The sequence below is a fragment of the Mobula hypostoma genome, chromosome 26 (assembly GCF_963921235.1).
Source record: "Mobula hypostoma chromosome 26, sMobHyp1.1, whole genome shotgun sequence".
In the NCBI taxonomy this organism is placed as follows: Eukaryota; Metazoa; Chordata; class Chondrichthyes; order Myliobatiformes; family Myliobatidae; genus Mobula; species Mobula hypostoma.
In genome coordinates, this window is record NC_086122.1 from 26,254,950 (window position 1) to 26,277,526 (window position 22,577).

A 22,577-nucleotide genomic window follows, 5' to 3' on the forward strand; every position below is an offset into this window, starting at 1 on the left:
TGGTTAGTGACACTTTGTTTGCCATCCTGGAGCATGTACTGTTCCTACTAAACCAAACAGCATGCATTAAAAATTGAGATTCATAGTGTACATCTTAAGGTGAAATCTCTCAAAGCTCCATTTCAAGTGGGTCCATGTCGCAGTCCCAGGTCCTGGCTTTTAGGACTGCAGAGACACAGCAACCGCAGATACCGGAATTTGGAGCAGTACTCTGCTGGAGAAACTCACTGTGTCAAGCATCTATGTTGGCAGAGGGATGAGCAACACTTGGATGGAGACCATTCTGATTTCAGGGTTCTAAACAAAAATGCTGGCCATCTCTTTACCTCCACAGATGCTGCTTGGCCCACTAGGTTCCTCCAACAGGTTGTATTATATAGAACATAGAACAGTACAGCACAGTACAGGCCCTTTGGCCCACAATGTTGTGCCGACCCTCAAACCCTGCCTCCCATATAAGCCCCCACCTTAGATTCCTCCATATACCTGTCTAGTAGTTTCTTGTTTCTTGCTATTGATTTAAAATTCCTTATTTCGATCCACAAAACTCACTGCACGGTGCTGCTAGATTACAACCACATGCTTCTGGCTGTGGTTGATTGCATTAACTTTATAACTGGTGGCATAATCCTCAATCATCTTGAGAAACACTCAAAATATTCCAAATGTTTTAGACCTGGGAAAGTAATGGTAATGCTCAACAGTGAACAAAACAACAATGCAGAAGGGAAGTTTCAGTTCGGTGATTTTGAACAGAATTTTCATCATTCATCTTTCTTCTGCTCTGCCCCTTCAAAATCTTCTTACATGTAGATCCTCACATAATTTTACTCTTGGGTCTCATCTCCCATTAGGGAAGAGGCTATGCAGCATCTACACCAGGACCACCAGACTCAAAAAAAGTTACTTCCCCCAAGCCACCAGGCTGATCAACACCTCCCCACATTAACTCATCACACCAGCACTACATCCACATCAGTCATCACTCGTCTGCTCTGCCCTGCCCCGCCCCTCAGCACCCTTCATCCCCGCCCCATACATTGACACTGAGCTTCCACCCCACACCTCATAACTACACTGAGTCACTGTTTGTACTGTGACTTCATGTCCCCTGCTGTTACATTGAAGAGTTCCTTTTCCCGAGAGTCACTCTGTCACTATCATTTCCTGTCAGTTACCTTATGTTCAGATATTCGTAAATCTAGCAATACTTTATGTACATATGTATACAAGCTAATCTTAAGTATATAAGGCCACACTCAACAGTTACTTGTACATTGTGTTTTACAAGATTGCTTTTATATTTATTGTTTTTTATGCTTATTGTGCTTTTTTTTACACTGCATCAGATCTGGAACAAAAATAACTTTGTTGCTCTTTACACGCGTGTACTTAAGAATGACAAACAATCTTGAATCTGCAAATATGCATTCATATTGTGAATATTTTTAATAGATTATATTAAAGACATTATATTAAGTTGCAATTGTCGTCTTTACTGAACTGTGCTCAGGCTTAGAGAGTGGTGGAGTGAGAACCATCAAACATATGGTCTGTTTTGACACAAAATCAAAGTGTCTTTTAGCCCAGCAGTCTTAACTGGATTCATCACAGGACTGGAAGCAAAATGTCACGATCAAACCTTCATTCAACTCAGAATTTAGTATTCAATTAAAATCCACCAACAAATTTGTATACACAAACTTAAAGAAAAAGAGAAGAAACAGACACAACTGCAAAATTAAACTTGCCTGAAACTTAATGTAATTGAAATAAATTTTTATTGAGAGGACAGTAACACTGAACAAAAAGTTACAAAAAATTACAATAGATTTAGTCAAGGAACCTATAGGATTTTGGTATCGAATCTTTTTTGCTATATGGTTGATTTGATTTTCAATACATAATCAAGACTGGGAAATATCCCACTGGATGGCAGTGTGGGACAAACCACAAGATGTCAGGATGACAATATTTAAACTGCTTGTTGAGAAATCCTTCTGGATCCCCTATTACTTGGCTTGAAAGCGCTAACTGTTTTAGTAACAATGGGGCATTCTTGTAGCAAAAGTAACACAAGTTCTCTTTTGGATAACATTCCAAAAATATTTTGAGCATAAAAACGTGCAATGGTAATGTCTTTTACCATTTAAAAAAAAAGAAAATATTTTTACTTAAATACATGGGCAACGTAAAGCACGGATGATTCCTTGTGTGCAGTTTGAAAAATCCATTGTCCTGTATAATTTTGGGATCACTGAATTTTTCAGTTGAGAAAAAAAAGAACAAATAAATCCCTTACATTTCATGAGATAAGGTCAAAATGATCCAAATATATATATATATATTTTTACAGAATTTTCATCAGGTAGTCATTCATAAAAGTCTAGTACAGGAAAACATCTGTACTCAATCACATAATCAATTTCTTTTGCATATTTATTAATGGGAATTTTAATTGAATATATAATGTGGCAGGAGAATTCAATTTACCTGAATGTAAATGGAGATGGTGAATACCTTGAAAGCCAAAATTAATTCAGTGCTGAAAATGATTGCTCCTTTTCATAGAGACAATCAAAATGTCTGCCCAGGTACACAAAACTTTGGATCAGACTGTATACAGACAACAAAATCCAACAAGCCAACTGGCAAATACATATACATTATAACAAAGAAAAAAAGGTAATTTCTTTTGTTACAAGAATGGACTGAGTACAATATTCTTACAAATTATGAACACCTTTACAAAAATAACTGAATAAACATTAACCCTCTTGAGGATTGCAATAATAATTCTGCATCAATATCAAATTATTCTTATTCAAAGAATACTTGGAATATGTGTTCTGTGGCTCTGTGCATTTCTCAGTCATAATGTGCATCACATGGCAGGTGTCAATAGTTGGTTTGAAGGCATTAAATATTGATGTATATTTGGAAGACTAAAATATATTCAGTTATATTTGGGTTAATTTATTTTGAAAACAAAATACTAAATTTTTAGTTACTCAAACCTACCAGAATGTGAAAAGCTGCTAAAGTTCAACAATCACAAAAATTTCTACTTCATCTAGTGTGTACTCTGATTCAGCAAGGCTACAATAGGAGCTCCAAGGATGGTGGCTGCTGCACAATGGAGATTATGGATAACAAAATTGCATACAAAAATAAAAATCCATTTATTACTCAAGAAGGTTAATGCACAAGTTATTTCCAAGAAAGTCAGCTTTGAAGAATCAAATATAGTCCCCAGACTAATACAAAAACTGAATACAAAGTACACACAACAGGAAACTGAAGGAATGCAGTTTATCCCACAAAATAAAGAACCAGTAATTCTTCAGTTTCATGAGTATTAATGGGATGACCTTCTCACCTTTCCTTACAGAGCTGTTTCAAGAGGCATTAGCAGCCAGATTCTAACATGGGTGACAGTGGCCAATCATGTAAACGGATGGAAATCTATCACAAATTCTTTTTACTCCATAGGCAGAAAGTAAACAATTACATTTATAAAATGATGCTTTTCATGATGTGCAAACTTGCATCAATATGGTTAAGATGCATTAAAACTCTTGACATTTTTTGAGTACACTGTTCCAAGAGGGTATGACAGGAATGACTTGCCACAACGTGGCATGGTGAATTTTCAAGTTTGGCCAGTCAGTCAGGGAAACACTCAACATCAGGCACTTCTCCAGGGATAAATTGGCTGCCAAGTCACCTGCCACAGCTGGTTTTGAAACATTCAGATCAAGGATAAACAGACACCCAGGATTAGGTCCACATGTCATTTTTTTTTGTGTCTATAAGATGTACAGACAGGGCAAGGGAGCATAGAAATGGAAATTTAATTTAATGAAAACTTTCAATGTTAGAGATGTGACCATGTTTCAATGGCAGTAAAATAAGTTATCAAATTGGTTAAATTAACAATTGTTTGATAAAAAAAATTGTTATTTGATTCTCTCCTATAAATCTCAGCATGACTTTCTCAGTTCCCAGAGTACTATATAAGACTCATCACTGACCAACCACAATGTTTCGATATCAGGTAAAGGAGGTAGGGGGAGGGGGGGGAGAACCTAAGTTTAGTTACATACACTAAAGTTGAATTCTTACTAAATGTAAAAGGTCAAATTTCTCTAAAGTTAGTTATAAAAATTAGAAAAATTGCAACAGGGCATGAAGCACATTCGAGGTCACTTTGGAGATTTATGTATTGGAATTTGGCCATTTGACCAGAAAAGTATAAATAAAAGGGAACAAACAGCATAAGATGACTTCATTTTATGATTTGCAATGGGTTCTAGGATTGCTTGTATAGATTGTATCACTGTTGTATTTCAGTTAGCACTATGATTTGGTGGCTGGAAAATACTAAAGACATGCTTATGACACAATCATACTTATTAGAATTCAAAGGTATTTGTAGTTAAATATTGAAGCTCTAAAGAACTAAAGTTTTTTTTTAATAATCTTAAGATTTTACCTTTCACAAGATCTGTTCATGTAGACCTTACAACCTTTTACTGAAGGCCAGTGATTCAATGTCAGTGACCTCAACAACACACTAATAAAAATACAGCATCCAAAAATACAGATAACACACCTCAAATCCTCACTCATCTGAAGAAAGGCATCAAGCAATAGCAAAGAATCTCTCTCTAAACATAGTTGCAACACTAATGCATGTTACCTTGCAGTATGCTAATCATGAGTAATAAGTTAATTCTTAGAAATAACCACAAAATACTCATCTTTTCCATTATAAACCCAATTTTGATAACTGCTATTAAGACAATTCTTGAACATTTTAAAGTGTATTGTCAAGCATATGCAGCAGATATAATGTAACCAAAGCAGTACTTTCTTTTTGCAGCATATGAAGGTTACTGAGGTGCAGTGTTTTTATTGTAATTCCAAACTTCCTTATAACAGAACGCTCACCATACACAACCAGCAAATCTACTTGTTTTTAATCTTTCAAACAGCCTTCTCAGTTAGGAAGGAAACTGCAAGAATTCTCCTTGAGTTTGACACAAATGCTGCTCAGTGCTGGGCTCACAGGAGGCACACTTCTTTGAAATGTGAAACAGATCATTACTTTTCCCCCTCCTCCTATTCATGATATCACACTTCTATAACACAAATCAAATGCAAGTAAAGCTGGTGGAAAGTTTCATTTAGCACTGGAACTCAACACTCCCAACTACTGGGTTGTGATCACAAAGTAATTTTTTTTTAAAAATCAAAAAAATTCCTCTTTGTTAAATCTCAGTTAAAACCATTTCCCTCAATTTAATACAAGCAACATACAATGGACAAATTCTTACAGCTGGCTCTATTTTAATTTACATTTCTACATTTCATTTTCCCATCTCCATAACTTACATTTCCACCAATTCAACATCACTACTTCCACTAATGCTTAGCTAGGAAGCTGTCCAAACACAAGCTACTTACAATTCTGATGGGGAATGTTACATTAATTAATTAATATCTCTGTCCAAAATTGAACAGTTCGGGAATGATGTCAAGGCATTATTGGAGGATATCCAGACCAGGGCTGCCAGAGTGCTATCAGGGATACGATGTCTGCACTGTGATGAAATCAGAGAAAATGCAGTTACCCTTAACAGGAAGGCAAGTTTAAAGGGAGGCAAGTTTAAGGATAGATTTAGTGGAGGATTCAAAATTAAGGATTTTTAATGAAGCAAATGGAGAGACGGTTTCTCCTGTCAAATCATTTGATGACAAAGGTTATAGATTTACAATAAGTTGCAAAAGGATAAGAAAAGGAATTAAATGACTTACACCCTGCCCTCTTCCCTTACACATACAGTGGAATAAAAAAGTGGTGAAAGCAAATGGGTAATCAAAGTTCCGGAGCATAGGTTGAAACTAGCTTGTTTTTTCCTAAAAGTGGTGGCACAGACATGAGGGGTCAAGAATTTCCCTTCATGAATTTTTCCTTTCATGTAGTGTACTGTAACTTGGTATTCTTGATTCATTGCTTCTGTTGATTTCTACACTGGTAACCTTATATTTTTTAAAAAAAGGATTAATTCAGCGAAAGTATCATTCAATCATTGGAAATCTTAAAGTACCCATATCTGCTAATAGAAAATATATTAGAAAATATTTCAGCTGTAAATTCAACTACACACCAAAACATTGTGGGATAAAGGCAGCCAGACAGAGCAAGAAATTGGTTTATAACATTATGTTTTCAACTTTAATTTGATAAGTCACATCACAGTATGTTAACTATTTGAAGGGAGCAGGGAAGTTAACAACTTATTACTTCAGTTTCCTTGGAATAAAAAACTACCAGTTTCTTTTACAAGGAATGATTAACAAACAATCCAATTAGAACAAACTGTAATAAACTATTTAAATACCTACTGCAAATGAACACCATCTTTTACGCTTTCTTTGTAAGAGTATTGATCTATTTGCATCTTGCTCACATGGCCTTTATTCACGTGATGTCCTAGAGCAAGAAAGTGATTGAAAGCCAGAAGCAGGAAATGCCCCCCCCAACCCAATTTTCTCCTCTTCTACTGACCTACATAGAAGCCAATTGCAGAACTCTCATGACTCAGCTGAGATCACCTGACAAACAGATCATCAAAAGGATTTTACTGTTCTAAATGGCTCAGCCGCTCAGTGTGCTTAAGATATTGATTCAATAAAACACCATTAGATAATAGCATCTAATACAGTATCAAGTGATCCTAGTATATCAGATTCAGAAATGGATACTGTCAACTTGTTTAATGAATAGTAAATTCCAAAACATTCTTGTTCTGAATGTACTATGCCCAAACAGATTAATTTTCTAATTCACTGGCTCATGAAGGTCTGTTCCTTTGAATTACAATCAAACAGTGTGCCAAAATAACAGGTAAACTTCAGCCAATGAGTATTCCTTTCCTGAATATCTGGCTCCACTAGTGAGCACAATTAACAACGTACTAAAAGGGTTCTTTTGAGTTATTATACAAAATTATAAATGGCTCCTTTTCTTTAAAATAAAAGATTCTATCAATCCACCTCCACAAATATAACAATCATAGAATGTTAGGGGAACCATGGGAATTATGTGTCTACATTTACATGTTAGTACACATTTACTATTTCACTAACTGTAATTGTGTCTTCCAGGAGTTCCATCTAATTATTCAAATTAATATCATCTCTTACTCGGAAATATGATAGAGGCCTAATACCAGGAGCCGCACAGAATGTAGTTAGCCATCTAGAAAACAAATCTTTTTCTAAAGCGATAGATGAATTACAAAAATAACCTATTACATTCTGCAAACAAATTACACTTCATAACATTGATTAGGCCTATATCACTGATCCATCCCTCAGACCTGAAGTTTGGGAAATACAGTATAAATCAACATTTTAATTCAAATCTTTAAAAACAGGAAATATTCTCAACCTTGGAGGCAGACTTTTGAAACAATGTGTCAATTTACAACAATCATAGCTCCTATTCGGTGTCTTTTTCTGATTAGGTTGTGTATTGAGAGAGTTCTTCAAAGCTTTTCAAATTATAGTCCCCATCTTGGTCCTGACTGAGAAGAAACTGCCATTAAACACATTAGCTACAGGATACTGTCAATATTCTTGGCATTATATAAAACTTTCAGCCACATAATGAACAAAATAAAAAGATTCTACAGCACCAGCTTCTGTAAAGGCACTTTCTAAGGACTGTCCTTCAAAATATTAATTAAAATGGATCAGCACAATTGCTGATACCACCTCTTTCCTATAGCAAAAGACCAGCACAAAATATCAAATTTGTACCAGAGTTGGCGCTTGTACCAAAACATTAATGGCACAAGTACTGGACCCATGGAGCACAGGTGTTCAGTATCATCAGTTCCAGCATTTACAACAGATACAGTATTGCATCTAGGTGGTACCAGACCTGTACCAAGACCATTCCAGTACATTAAAACAATAAAATACTGCGCTAGCAAAAGCACCCATATCACTACAATTATTCCTAGTGAGAGGTACCTAGATGCAGCATGTATTACTAACTAGCCAGAACCAACAAGATTGACATGATTCTAATGTGGTGGTATTGATATAAGCAACCTCTCAGATTTACATTTGAAACAATGCTACCTTTTTATCACATCATCCAATACAAGTTGCTGTACATCAATATGAAAACATAATCAGTAGTTAGGGCTCAGAGTGTAACAAAAACGGTTTGGAAAGAGCTGGCCTGATCCAATTTTTATACTGGTCAATTACTACATTCTTCCCTTCACTCTAATAAATAGGAATCATGAGCATAACTTCAATTCCTAGTGCAGTTATTGTCTGACACTGATTAACAAATAGCAGCTATCGGTCTCACTGCCCTCCCAACGCTGGTACAGTATGAAGTACGTCTGCAAATGCAGTCAGCACTTTATGCAGGCATTTACAAACTGAGCTGATGGGTGTGGTACAGGGACATTCGCCCCTCCTCACAGAAAATCTCTATTTTACAGATCAATATTTCAGAAATACCTGACCAATAAATATGCAGTACAAGGAAGCATTCATCCTAAATGCTATGTTGTAAATTTGCAAGAGCAGCATTACATGTACATTATTACTGTACATTGTCCAAGGTAAACAGTGGTGTTTTGAATTGTAATCCAGGCTTGGTATTGGCTCAATTAAATTAGGTTAACCATTGAGATCAATTGGAACATAACAAAGGCACCAAGTATCATACTGGTCTTGGTTTGGCATGACTGCAGAACTCTCCTCCCTCTCAAATATTCATTGGAAGCTGGCAAGTTCATTTGAAAAGTGTCCTACATCTATAAGATTAACTTTATTTATTAAACATTAGTTATTAGCACTAGTTATTAAATCGCAGAACTTTTGTGTAAATTGGGAGTGATTCTAAAGAGCAATAAATTAAATTACCTGGAATTAAAATCTAGCATCTTAAATCCATAGCAGTGGGCAAAAGGAGGCATTAGAATACCGATCTGCAAATTTGGTCTATTCGCTCACCTACGACAACTTGAGAGTAGTTTTGATCATCTTTTGGAGGAATTAGAAGTTCCCTGTGATCTGATGATAAAGGCTTGAATACAAACTATATTTATTGTAATTTTGTCTATTACCAACTTGAAGAGCAAATAGGAGCTAGGGGAAGGGTTGTAACCACCAGTTGTTATAAGAACCAAGGATAAATTATGATACTTCATCATTTGAGAATTTCTTTGATCACAGCTCATTACATGTGATCTGATAGCATCACAGGTAACCTACCTGAACTTGGTAAATGATCTGTGATACAGATCTATTTCCAATGGAACCTCTAGATCATAGAATAAGATTTTCAGGTTTTTGTGCTTGATCTCTGTTCTAAGTGATTCAAAAAGCATTCATTCTGTTAGAATAAGTAGACACAATTTTACAATGTATTATTTTATTTTAACTTTGCTTCCTTTGTGGATAACTATTTATTAATTATCCAAGTGACTGATCTCTGTGTGAAAGATCTATCCTACGGTCTATATTACTAATCTGCATTTGCTTTACATTTCATTTTCCCCACGTTCCAGCTCATGCCAATTTTGTCCATCAAATTATTTTTCTGATGGAGAATGCATTGAAAGATTTAACTTTGCCAGAATTTAGTAAATTACGACGACATTAAAACTGCATCTGGAGACCTGTCAAAACAATGGTTATTACAGCAGAGTAAAATAATAACCAGAAAAGTCCCCTAAATCCCTGTTTCATGAAGATAGGCTCATTAATAATTTGTAAAAATATTAGTGACATCAGTCAAAGAATTCCAAAGAAAAGGTCCTGAAAAACAGCCCGAAGGATACTGATTTTTAAAAATAAGATCCCCTGAATAGGGTAGCGCTCCTGACTAAATTTTTTTGATGCTTTACATTATCTTTATAGTGCTGTAGTAATTTTAGCTTACTAATTCTCAAACCAAAATTCCTTGAGCAACGTAAACTAAACAGTCATTTGTGGTGCTCACTGTCAAAAATCAACAGCATCTGATTATCAAACTAACAATAAAACTGTTAGACGTACTTTGATATTTTTAAGATTTCTAACAATCATGTACAACTAGAGCTGCGAGCAATCTGTACAACACAGACAATTTAAAGAAACAGATCCTTTTCAACTAGCAGCATTTAAAAACTAGATTTAAGAACTATTAAAATTAATCTATTTAAATCTCATTATTTTCTCTGAAGCAGAGCACCTTTTATTTTATTGGAGACAGTATTTTTTGGTATTATAAACTAAGAGCAACAGAAAGTTTTCAATCTATAACAAGAGATCACACACTAAATTTGCAGGAATGGTGTAATATGCACTCTTTTCTTAAGATCAGCTGAGCAAAATAGGATCATAGAAAGGACGTGTTTCTTATTCAGATGCACCATCAATCAGCAAGTGACTGATATTCAGTGTAACTCTATTTTACAAGTGTGATTCTGAACACAAGAAACACGATGAAAAATTATGATTAACTACAATTGGACAATACATGCATAAATATACATGTTCCTAAAAGGCACAAAATGAACAAGTTATGTGCAACTCTTTCACACAAATAACTAAATAAATGCATATTCAATTTAATGCCCAGAATAAAAATTGATTTTTAAAAAGTGATATTATTTGCCTTTATAAATTAACAAATCCATCTGATATCTTTTAAATTAACAGATTAATTTAATCAGATTGCTGTCCCAAATCATGGATGGATAGAAATTGTTATAAAGTTGGTAAACTTTTTAAACTTTCAATACTGTGAACATGCCTGAAGAATCGATCTGGACTCCTACATTTCATTGTAAAGCAGGAGTATCATTTAAAAACTACAATATCATATGTAGAGTAATAGCCCTTTCTGTATCTAGGAGATGAAGTGGAATAAACTAGGAAAACAAAAGTTTGCTTTATGATCACAAGGACAAAGACCCAGCTTTTGTGAAAGGGAAGGAAAATTCTGCAGTGTCTTTTTTGCTTCCATAAAGCTGTATTCATTTTTTTCCCCTAAAAATAGATATTTTCATGTGGAGGAGAAGCGATTTTGTAGGGCTGGGACAGAGGCAATGCCCATCCATTAAGAAGGCTGCAGCATTTTGTATATTGCGGTTTGAGCCAGTGCAATGACAACCGTTAGATAAAATATGCAGTTCATGAGGTTTTACAAAGTGCAAACAACGTCATGAGATTTCTATCAATGACACATCAAACTGTTTTATGAAAAAAATCCAAATAAAAAAACTGGTATATCTTAAAATGGAATGACTGAAATAAAACAGAAATATCTGAAAAAATTCACATTTCAGTGATTAGATGTGTAAATTAAATAAATCCATGTCCCAATAAAGTAATATTAAAACATCCCAGCCCTATTTTTTTTTTGCATTCAACTTTTTCTTATTAAAACTGATAAGGTTCTGAAGTGCGGAGGTGTCCACTCTCCCACGATTATAGTGGTACAACTGCTGCCCCAAAACAGCGTAGGACACGGGCTTTCTTACCGCTTATTGCACTAACGGTAGCAATGTTCTGTCAGTATACAACACGGTTACATTCCAGAACTAAATAGAATTGATGCTACTATATTTTAATGTAAATCCATATTAAATTAAGCATTCTTTCTAATAAATACAGGATGCTAAAACAAAAACATCACATTTAGTTATGAGCTAGCAAGTAAACAGTAACAAAAAAAAAAGCAGAAGTTTCTACATTAAACAGCCTCCAATTCTTGGAATTTTCAAAGATCTTCTCACACCATCAATAATTAGGATTATCCAAGCACTGGAAATGATCTTTTATCACATACACAAAGTTCCACTGCTCTGTTGGTGGAGCTTACCACAACTAATAGCTAGGTTCAACAGTCAGTTGACTTAATTTAACCGGTAAGCAGAATTTGAACAGTGGAATGGTGGAGATGGGCCTCTTGGATCTTATGAAACATTGGTAGTTATTCCCTACAATATATTTTCAAGTATGTCTTCACCTCTCTTTCCAACCTCCCACCCTCCCAAATTGAAGACTCCAAGCAAATGACTGGATTTCTGAACTAATTAGTGACTTGCTTTGAGATCCAAGATTGGTCAAACATTTTTTCTTTGACCCATTTTCATGTTGCTTGATAAAGAGGAGTTTTGTGCTGCCAAACACTGAGGTAAAGGCAAAAGGAAACTATTTTGGAAAATAAGGAAAGACACAGACACAAGGTCTGACGCAGCACGCGCACGCCACACACACGCGCACGTGCGCACGCCACACACACGCGCACGTGCGCACGCCACACACACGCGCATACACACACGCACAGAGCAGTTGGCTGGTTTCATATTGCATAATAGTGCTATGATCTTCGTAGGTAAACAATCTCTTTTTGTCAGTTTATGAAACTACTGTCCCCGCACAGTGAAAGTTACAGTATGGCTGGAGACATGCCCGTAAACTGACCCCACTGGAATTGCAGGCTGTGATCTTCGGTTTCTTCTGGAGGGAATTTCCCAAACTTAAGCGAAGTACATAGTGCGCAAGGTGTCCTGGTGAATCTGCACAGCCTTGGCGAGAGCCTGAGGGTCACGTCCATTACTCTGACCAGAAATGTGACTGCCTTCGGCACTATTAACAGTTAGAGAAAAATAATCAGAACTGGACAAACTCCAATATGTGCTGTGACTTGATATTTAATAACAAAGACAGTAATACATCATTATAATATGATTAAAGCCTCAAAACCCATTTCTTGTACATATACAGTGCAATGTGAAGTGGCAAACCTAGGTGTTGCTGACACTGCATTACTACTACTGTGGCAAATATCCAAGATGAAAGATTAAACTTCCCCACAAAATTGGGTTTAATTTATCCAGATTGGAAATACACCAACCCAATTTCATTTGGTTCAAGTTTTGGCATCTTCAGATAAATCCAATCCTTTAAATGGGTTCAGGGTTTTGTCCTGAAGCATTGTAAATTGTACACCCCCACCCCCAACACACCACCCCTGCCAACAGATGCTGCTCAATCCTCCGAGTATCTCCAGCAAATATCTGCTGAGGCACTGTTAGTAATACTTATTGCTGCTTTTACCAATCTTATTGAGAAAAATCTTAATTCATGTACAAAAGTCTTAGGCACATATATATAGCTAGGGTGCCTAAGACGTTTACACAGCGCTGTATTTGTCAATGTAGATTGAGTTTGTAAATCTGGTGGGAGTAAAGTATGTTGGGAATGGCGATCAGGGAGCACTGCCAGATGAGCGTGGGACAGATGGCAGAGGAGAGACGGGGGATTGCACGGGGGCAGACACACCCAGCCCTGAGACACGAGGCAAGGTCTTGTGCTGGATGTTTTCTATGTTTCTATCGGCACAACTTTGTGGGCCAAAGGGCCTGTATTGTACTGTAGGTTTTTCTACGTCATTTGATTCCAAACGATTAGTTTATTGATCATTGTAGAATCTCTCTGGTGTGTCCCGCTCCCTCACCCTTTCCCAACTATGATTCACCGCTCCCTGCTCCCTTCCTACTCTCAGCACACAATAGAGACCCTTATCAGAATCAGGTTTATCGTCAGTCACGTCATGAAATTTGTTGTGGACTACAGGAGGAAGGGAGACAGGCTAACCCCTATTGACATCAATGGATCTAGGGTTGATAGGGTGAATAGCTTTAAATTCTTCAGTATACACATCACTGAGGATCTCACGTGGTCTGTCCATACTGGCTGTGTGGTGAAAAAAGCACAACAGCGCCCCTTTCACCTCAGACGGTTGAAGTAGTTTGGCATGATTTTCCAAATCCAAAGGACTTTCTACAGGGGCACAATTGAGAGCATCCTGACTGGCTGCATCACTGTCTGGTATGGGAAAGGTACTTCCCTTAATCGTAGGACTCTGCCAAGAGTGGTGCAGACAGCCCAGTGCATCCGTAGACGTGAACTCCCCACTCGTCAGGACAAGGGCCTGAAGAATGATTGGGGACCCGAGTCACCCCAAACACAAACTGTTCCATCTGCTGCCATCCAGGAAACTCTACCACAGCATAGAAGTCAGGACCAACAGGCTCCGAGACAGCTTCTTCCACCAGGCCTTCAGACTGATTAATTCACGCTGGTACAATATTATTTCTACGCTATATTGGCTGTCCTGTTGTACATACTATTTATTACAAGTTACTATAAATTGCACATTGCACATTCAGACAGAGACATAACGTAAAGATTTTAACACATCATGTATGGGAAGGATGTAAGAAATAAAGTCAATTAAAAAAAAATATAAATAAGACTCTTGCACACTACTGTACGACAGTATTATCAGCAGAGTATGCGTTCAACAGTCTGAATAGACTGTGCCTTACCTGTCATGTTCTTTGTCCACCAAATGGTACCTTGCTCTAAATGCCACCAAATGTGCATAATAGGCTGGTGCTGGGATAGATACAGAACGCGTGCAGCGCACGTAGGTATGACATAGCTGATAGGTGAGGAGCTGAAGCTCGTCCGCAGAGAAGCAGTTATCATCCCACAGAACGTGATAGTGAGAGGGGCGACTCGTACCCTGAAACAAAAATAACAACACTGGCAAAATGTTTTAATTAGATCATCCTCAGAGAAATTATTCTTGTTAGACAAACTTCTTTAACTTAGCTTATATCACATACTGTTAAACTTTAGGAAGGGTTACAAAAACAGTGAAAAGCAAATTCAGCTATAGAATTGGATGCACAGATATTCAAATAAAGAAGTGGATAAAACTAAAAAAAATATTGATGGGCTCCTCTGCTTTATAAGGGGAGTATAATATCTAAACGAATCATATAATTGTTAACGAACACTAAATATAATCCACTGAACTCATACCGATGAGCTGCATTTTTTTTTAAAAAAGGAGTCAATTCAGTTAGACCCATTTTCTAGAATTTTTTTCCCTGATAACTATAAAATATCTTTCCCTTCATGTTCTTTTCTGATTTCTTTTTGAAAGTGGCAACACAATCCACTTCCCACCATTTATGTTTAGGCAGTGAATGTCAAGTTATAATAATTTATTCTGCGATAAAGAGTTTTCTCAAGATCTCTTTCGTTCGCTTGCACATCAAGTCAAGTCTTTTGCTTCCTGATCTCCCGATCAAAACAGTTTCCTCTGCTCGTTATCCAGCTGATTTTCAACACTATCTAACAGCACTCAACTTCTTTAAAGAAAACAATCCCAGTCCACTGACGAACTCAACCCCTTCACACTCAGGCCATTCTGGTAAATGTGAAGCAGACTTGATTGCCGAATGGCCTAATTCTGCTATGTTTATGTCTAAGTCTTTTCTGATCATCAAAATCTTTAAATCCTTCCAAAAATGCACACAATTAGTCATAGATTATTGAAACTGATGTTTTATTATATTTCAATAGATTGGTTAGGTTATAATTAAAATAATTTCCAATTTTGAATGCCCAAGTATACGTAGTCACTCCAGTATTTCTGAGGTGAGAATGGAGAAATTGGAGGACTGTTCATTTCAACCCAGAGAAAAGGGAAAGGTTTGAAAGATGCATTAAATAGGTATAAGATTAAGAATTCCTATCATAGACACAGGAGAAAAAAATATGCATTTGATTAATAACTAGAGGCAATTTTAAAATGTTGAGTGAGTATGTTAAGACATGATACAGTGAAATCTGTGACATCTGATAAAAATGAGACATTTGAGAACCAAACTTTTTTTAAAAAGGGGTATGGAAAAAGGGTTGGGGGCAACATTAGATTGATAACTCTTATGGAAATTAAATGGCTCCTTGCAAAGTTTCACCCTGATGTTTTCAAACATGTAACAGTGACATTGCTTTCTTACTGTATAATATCTTAAAAGTACACCAGATCAGCCATTATGGAATGAAAACACCTCAAACATACAAGTATTTCTGAAATGTATTTGGATTTATGTAACTAAAAATAGCAAACAAGATGCAACAAACAGTAATGAAAGGAACCACTAGTTATGTCACCAAAGGCTCCTCTCCAAATTTCTGGAGAGCATTCTGACTGGTTGCATAGCAAAAGGTTGTAGACTCAGGCAGCTCTATCACAGACACAACCCCCAGGACATTTTCAAAAGGCAGTGCTCAAGGCGGCAGTACCCATCACCAAGGACTCTCAATATCCAGGACATGCCCTCTTCATAAACCATGAACACTACCCTGTAATGCACTAGTTATTTTTGTAATTTATATGTTTGTGATATTAAATCTGATTCTGATCATTCATCTTCTTTAGGTGGCAGTGACTGCAACTAGTATTTAGCAAATATTCCTTGTCCTTCAAATTGTTTGATGGTATTTGTCACCTACAGATTATCAACTAGAATAGGATAAGTAAAATTGAATTCAATTTAATGATTAAACCCACAAACTAACGGGCCAGCTGGTGGCGCAATGACATCAGCGCTGGACTCTGGAATGGACGTTCCCGGGTTCGAATCCAGTCGGGCCACTGTCAAGTACGCTTTCCATCCGTGCCAGGTTGAGTGTCGAGATTGCAACTCGACCTCGTAAAATAAAGGGAAAAATACTGCGAAATATCTGTGTGAAGAGTGGCGTGTCACACACTCTCTCTCTCGCTCTGCGCCTTGTAAAGACATGAAAAAGATATTGTCCTGCCAACATCGCACATACCAAAAACCCCACAAACTAAAACCAATTCCTTAACAAGTTGTTTGGTTCCCCAGGGCACCAATCACATCTAGCAATTACTATACGAATACAAAGATTAAGTCAGATTATCCCCAATCATGGAGGACAAAATAAAAAAATTATGTAAGTCAATGTCATTTTCCCGATAACTTGGTGTTCTTCAATTTAACTTTCTAATTTATACACTGATCCTTAGCATTTTCATTCATCAACATGGCATAATTTTCTCCATGTTCATTGATGATACTCACTGCCTCTCTTGACCCTTCAGAAATTCCTTAAACTACATTTCAGAAAAAGCCAGAACATTTCAAGTTCTCTATCATAAACTTTGTCCATTTACCTTTAACTCCATCCCTCTTCCTATGAACTGTTTGAAACTAAATCATGTGATGTACAACTTTGGTGGCATACTTCATCCTAAGGCAAGCTTAACAATACAAATTTGCGCCATTACCAAGTATTCCCGTTACTGACTCTCCAATATTGTTCAATTCTGAACCTGCCCTTGTCATCTATTGAAATCCTTATCATTGCATTTGGCTACTTCCAGATTTGACTATTTAAATATACTCCTAGCTGGCCTCCCATCTTCACTCTCACCAAGTTGTGTTCACTCGTAACCTTGCTTCTGATCCAAATCATAGCAATAGTGCTATAGAAAAATTATTACCCTTGTTTGCTAACCCTCGATTACCTTGCCTCTCTCTATCACAGTAAAATCTTTCAGCTCAATAACTTTCAGTACTCTCAATTATCCCTGAATTTAATTGCTTCACTTTTGGGAGACATATCTTTAGTTACCAAGCCACTGGGCTCTGGAATTTCCTTTCTAATACCTGTAAATAACTTAAAATTTCATGCTTGACTTGATGGTGGTACTCTGGCCTCAATAAATAGCAAGGATTCAAACTCTTTTCAGAAGCCTTAACTTAAAATTTACACTAACATTCAATGAGATGGTGCTTCTTCAGTTTCCAGTAAAATATGTTTCTTTAGAGAGTAGAATTATTCCCATGCCCTGATCTTAACACAAACAGATTAACATCCAATTTCCTTAAGACAACCATATTTCAATTAGTTGTTGATGATCAAAAACATGGTGAAAAATATGAATGACACACAATGACATACAAATCAAATTCTACTCGAGTTAAGTCATATAATTTAGACATCAGTCATAAGTTCTTAAATGCTTTGGAAGTTTTAAATGCTTTTCTAGAAGGGTTTTCCTTTTCGAGCCTTTATATACAAAATAAAAGCCATGGGTGCTTAGAAAAAAGGAAAGAGTTTATATTGCAATAACTTTATCAATTGTGACAGTAGCAGAATGTGCCCTTCGTCCACTCAGTTCACCAGTTTTCTATCTTCCCTCTTAATTCAATGCAATTCATTAATGTTGGAGCTGAGGAAAAACACATCCACATACAGCTTCAAGAAGTAAACTCACGACCCCCAAGAATAAAAGATTTAAGTTCTCAAGCTTGTATTCCATACCTGTATCCCAGCATGGCTGCAGAGATAAAAATCAAACTCGTATGGGTGGGTGATATCTGTATCTACAGTAGTTCCGGCTGGAATATTTCCACTTCTCCCAACCTTTAAAACAGATTTTTAAGAAATGTCAATACTCTCACTCATTTAGACTGCACAAATTCACTTAAGACTCTCCTTACAGAAAACCTGTTCTTCTAACAGCCTTAAGTTCTCACACCACAAAATTTACCAAACCGAACAGATAAGAAAATTTCTCACCCTTTCGTTTTTATCCGCACAGAATAATCGTGTGTGGTGCCGCTTCTGTACCACGATATATGTAATTCCCGGCTGATAGTCCTTCTCCAGGCTGATGCACGCTTCTCGAATTGCCAGAAGCTCGCAATACAATACCTACAGCAGAAAAGGCAACAGAAATACAGTTTGCAAGAAACATGCTACTAAAAGACGATGAACTTCATTTACAGTCTATCGAAACATACAGTGAAAGGCATCAAATCAAGTCTGCTGGATCATGCTGGGCAGCCAGCAAATGTCGTCACGCTTGTGGTGCCAACGTAGAATGGCCACAAAAACACAAGCAGTCACTGGGAGAACACACAAACTTCTTAAGAGACAGTGGCGGGAATTGAACCCCAATCGGTAATCACTAGCACCGTAATAAACTAGCGCCTACAAAAAGATCAAGAATTTTCTATGCGGAATATCATGGGTAAAATAGAACTGCATAATTAACCCTGAAACAGAAATTTGAAGGAGATGCTCAATAGCTCAAAAGCACTTTTTGTTGATAAAACAGTGCATATTTCAAGTCAGGCTCTAAAAAGAAGGAAGAAATCAAACAGCTTTCAAGTTGCCGAGAAGTCAGGGAGAGCTATAGTACTGTGTAAAAGTCTTTGACACATGTAAAAAAATTCTGTACAGTGCAGATGCTTTCAAAAACAATGAGAAGTTTCTAAATATCAAAAAAGAGCAGTGAACAGTAAAAAACTAAACCAAACCAATATCTGGTGTGACCATCCTTTGTCTTTAAAACAACAATTCTCTTAGGTTGATTTTTTTTTAAAGAAAATCAGCTGGTAGGTTGTTCCAAGCATCTTGGAGAACTTGCCAGTTTTTCTGCAGACTTTGGCTGTCTCATTTGCTTCAGAATATCTAAGTTAACCCAGACAGCCTCGATGATGCTGAAATCAGGACTTTGTGGAGACTGTAATATCTGAAACCATATTAAAAAAATCTAGGGTGCCAAAGACTTTTGCTCAATGCTGTACGACCATGGTAGGGTGCAGACCAAGAGGAAATAAATGACCCAAGTAGTAGTGCTGAGGCCATGTCAATCACAAATGATTTGCCTAAAGAAGCAAGGAGATAAATGAAAAAGAGAGAAGAGGAAAAAAAGGGTTTTATTTCTTTATAGTATCTGTAGTTTAGTTTGCCCTGAAATAGTTATAACTAAGTTTGAAAACAAAATATTTTCCCAATATTGACTAATGAAATTTCAAGTTTTCATTCATTCAGTTTTAAATATAGGACACAGCTGATAAAAATAGTTGTTGACAAACAAACACTGACCTGACGAAACTGCCCTTCAGAAACCCCATCTCGATAAAATATAATTCGTGTGGGCTTAAAACGTGTTGATTTGTAAAACTGGATGAGAAGTTCTCGAACCATCGATGCCAAATCTTGAATGATCTCCTGCCGAGGCCTCTGAACACGCACGGTAGCACAGTAACGACTAGGATGGGCATCCATACTGCCTACAACCTAGAATGAGGTCACATCACAAGTGAGGATTGATCTGAACACGTCAAGATTACAACGGTAATACAATTCCATATGTAGCATCAGAGAGAAATAACGAGGGAGACTGTTCCCTTCGATACCAGGACACATACTTCAGATGTATGTACTGTCAATGCTTCTGCTTGGTTTTGAATACTTAAAAGTCTACTGATGCATGTGATTCTTCGTCCATATGTCTGACTACACATACAGATCTCTTTGGGTAGCTGAGTCAAGTGGCCCTGCTGAACAATGTAAATGTAGAATAACATGCCAATAACGGCCCTATTCTCCTCAGTACCTCTCCCACCCTTCCCCCAGATGATCTGAACCAAGTTGTCTTAATATTCACAAGTTCCTCAGTTAGTTAATCAAATTCCAAATAACATCTGGAAAATAGATGTGGCAAGTGAGAAAATGCAAGGATACCCCATGAAATAAACACAATTCTCAACAATATACAAGAAAATTATGATATACTGTAACTAGTTTTCCCTTACATAAACAAAATTCTTGGCAGGAAGATTTTGTATAAATACATACAGCAGCAATTGAGGGCTTCTTGCCATCTCCAGCAGGTGGGTGTGTGACATCGGCTCCCAGGAAAATAACAGGCTGCTGGAACACGGATGGTCTACAAATGAGAAATGGAAGAACTGACTGACCACAAATGTGACTATGTATTGTTTCTGAAAAATTCACGCACAACAACAGCACAGTATGATCAGAATATAAATGAGCACTTGTAAATTCAACCACTTTTAACTAACATAATTATGCTACGTCAATCATCCACCTTTACCGCAAACTTAATTTCATGGTTCAGGCTGATATCCTACTTGAAATTAACCTGAGGAAACAGTCACTGTGCAAATATCAGATTCAACTTTGGTGTCATTATTCTAACAATGTCTCATTCACCCAGCCTTCTAACTGCAATAAGGGATTACATTTCAGGCTTCTATTTTTGGCTCAGTTCAGTTAATGTTTAGCCTCAATTTTTGTTTACACTCAGCAAATCCAGTAAATTACGATTGTTGAAAATTTCAGTTAATATTTAGGATTGGTAAAAATTTCACATTACTCACTATGATTGCAATGTGTAGCAAATTATCTTCAAATACCACTTGCAAAGTGGTTGCAAATAGTAACAGAACTCTCGTTGCAGGAAGAGATTATTAAGGGTTTATCTGCTTGATTCAATGTGTTCACTAATTACACCAATGTCCAAACAAATTCTCGAGTAGTGACCACTTCCTTGTGGTTTGTTTTAAATTAAATTAGGTACTACTAATGACATCCAGAGGCGAAGCTGGCAATTTTTATAACATAAAATTATTTATAATAAATTAAATATTTTGTAATATCTGTGGGATGTATTTGACCTCTGAAGTAGACAGATCTCATGCAGCACACCTTTTGTTTTGTGCCCATTTTTCACAGTTTCTTTTACTCTTCTTCACAATGTTTACACAGCTGTCCAGCAAATCCCACATACATATTGTACCTCGATTTGGAAAGCCACATGCAGCATACTGAAAGCCAAATTAAAATGCTGCTTGGTTTATTAACTTGATGAAACAAGCCCACCCACCCTCATATATACACACACACCAATGAATGCATTAATGCTGTGAGGCCTTTGTGGTACATTTTTTTTTGTTTTGACAGTTAGAGCTGAAAAATTCACATTACAACTATATTTTATGTAAGGAATCGAAGTAATCTGCATATGAAGCACACACACAGTTGAAGGGCTCAAGTCTGAGCTGAAATTCACTCTCACCAGTTTGCATCAGACACCACTGCACAGAGACAAAGAGTAGCATACTAAGTAATTTCTTTGCACCTCAATTCAAAATGATAATTATGCTCAATGGTTTGAACCTCAACACAATAAAGACGATTAGAGAATACGACTGGGATTTTTACAGCCCTTATTCCTTTAGTATTTATGCACCAGGTTAACAAGGGCTTAAGACAACTATTCACAATGTTCATATTGTTTTAGTTTATTTCATTTCAGATTTGGAGTAGCATACTTTTGCTCCTCCATCGACATCAGTTTGCACTTTACATAGAAATACATAAAGATGTACAATGCTAGATTACTTTTTATTAAACTCCAGCAAAGTAAGCTTTCCAACATATCCAGTTGAGATGAAAGAACACAATTTCTGTAGTGCAGGGAACTTGAGTTGCATATGGGGCATTGAATACCAAGGGCCTGAAAGATCATTGGGGACCCGAGTCATCCCAACCACTATCTATTCCAACTGCTAACATCCGGGATGCGGTACCAGAGCATAAAAGCCAGGACTAACAGGCTCTGGGGCAGCCATCAGACTGATGAACTCACGTTGATCTGAGAGTACTCTATGTTACATTGACTGTTCTATTTATTATAAAGCACTCTGATTGCACATGGTACATTTAGATGGAGACGTAACATAAAGATTTTTACTCATGTATGTGAAGGATGTAGGAAATAAAGTCAATTCAATTCAATCGTTAAGTCAATGCTCTCAAGTTGATTGCAAATAAACTCA

General features: G+C 36.7%; 1 protein-coding gene across 1 annotated transcript in view; it reads right to left on the reverse strand.

The window, feature by feature from the left end:
* Positions 1–10,468: 10,468 nt before the first annotated feature.
* The window catches only part of LOC134338206 (protein argonaute-3), a 109,245-nt gene continuing 97,136 nt past the window's right edge, over positions 10,469–22,577 (reverse strand). Inside the window, exons 15-20 of the mRNA XM_063033875.1 lie at positions 20,572–20,662; positions 19,816–20,010; positions 18,502–18,636; positions 18,244–18,345; positions 14,421–14,620; positions 10,469–12,675 (exon numbers count right to left, since the gene is read on the reverse strand). Of these exons, the coding sequence (XP_062889945.1) occupies positions 12,567–12,675; positions 14,421–14,620; positions 18,244–18,345; positions 18,502–18,636; positions 19,816–20,010; positions 20,572–20,662 (832 nt within the window). The 3' untranslated portion in view covers positions 10,469–12,566. The remainder of the gene's footprint in view (positions 12,676–14,420; positions 14,621–18,243; positions 18,346–18,501; positions 18,637–19,815; positions 20,011–20,571; positions 20,663–22,577) is intronic.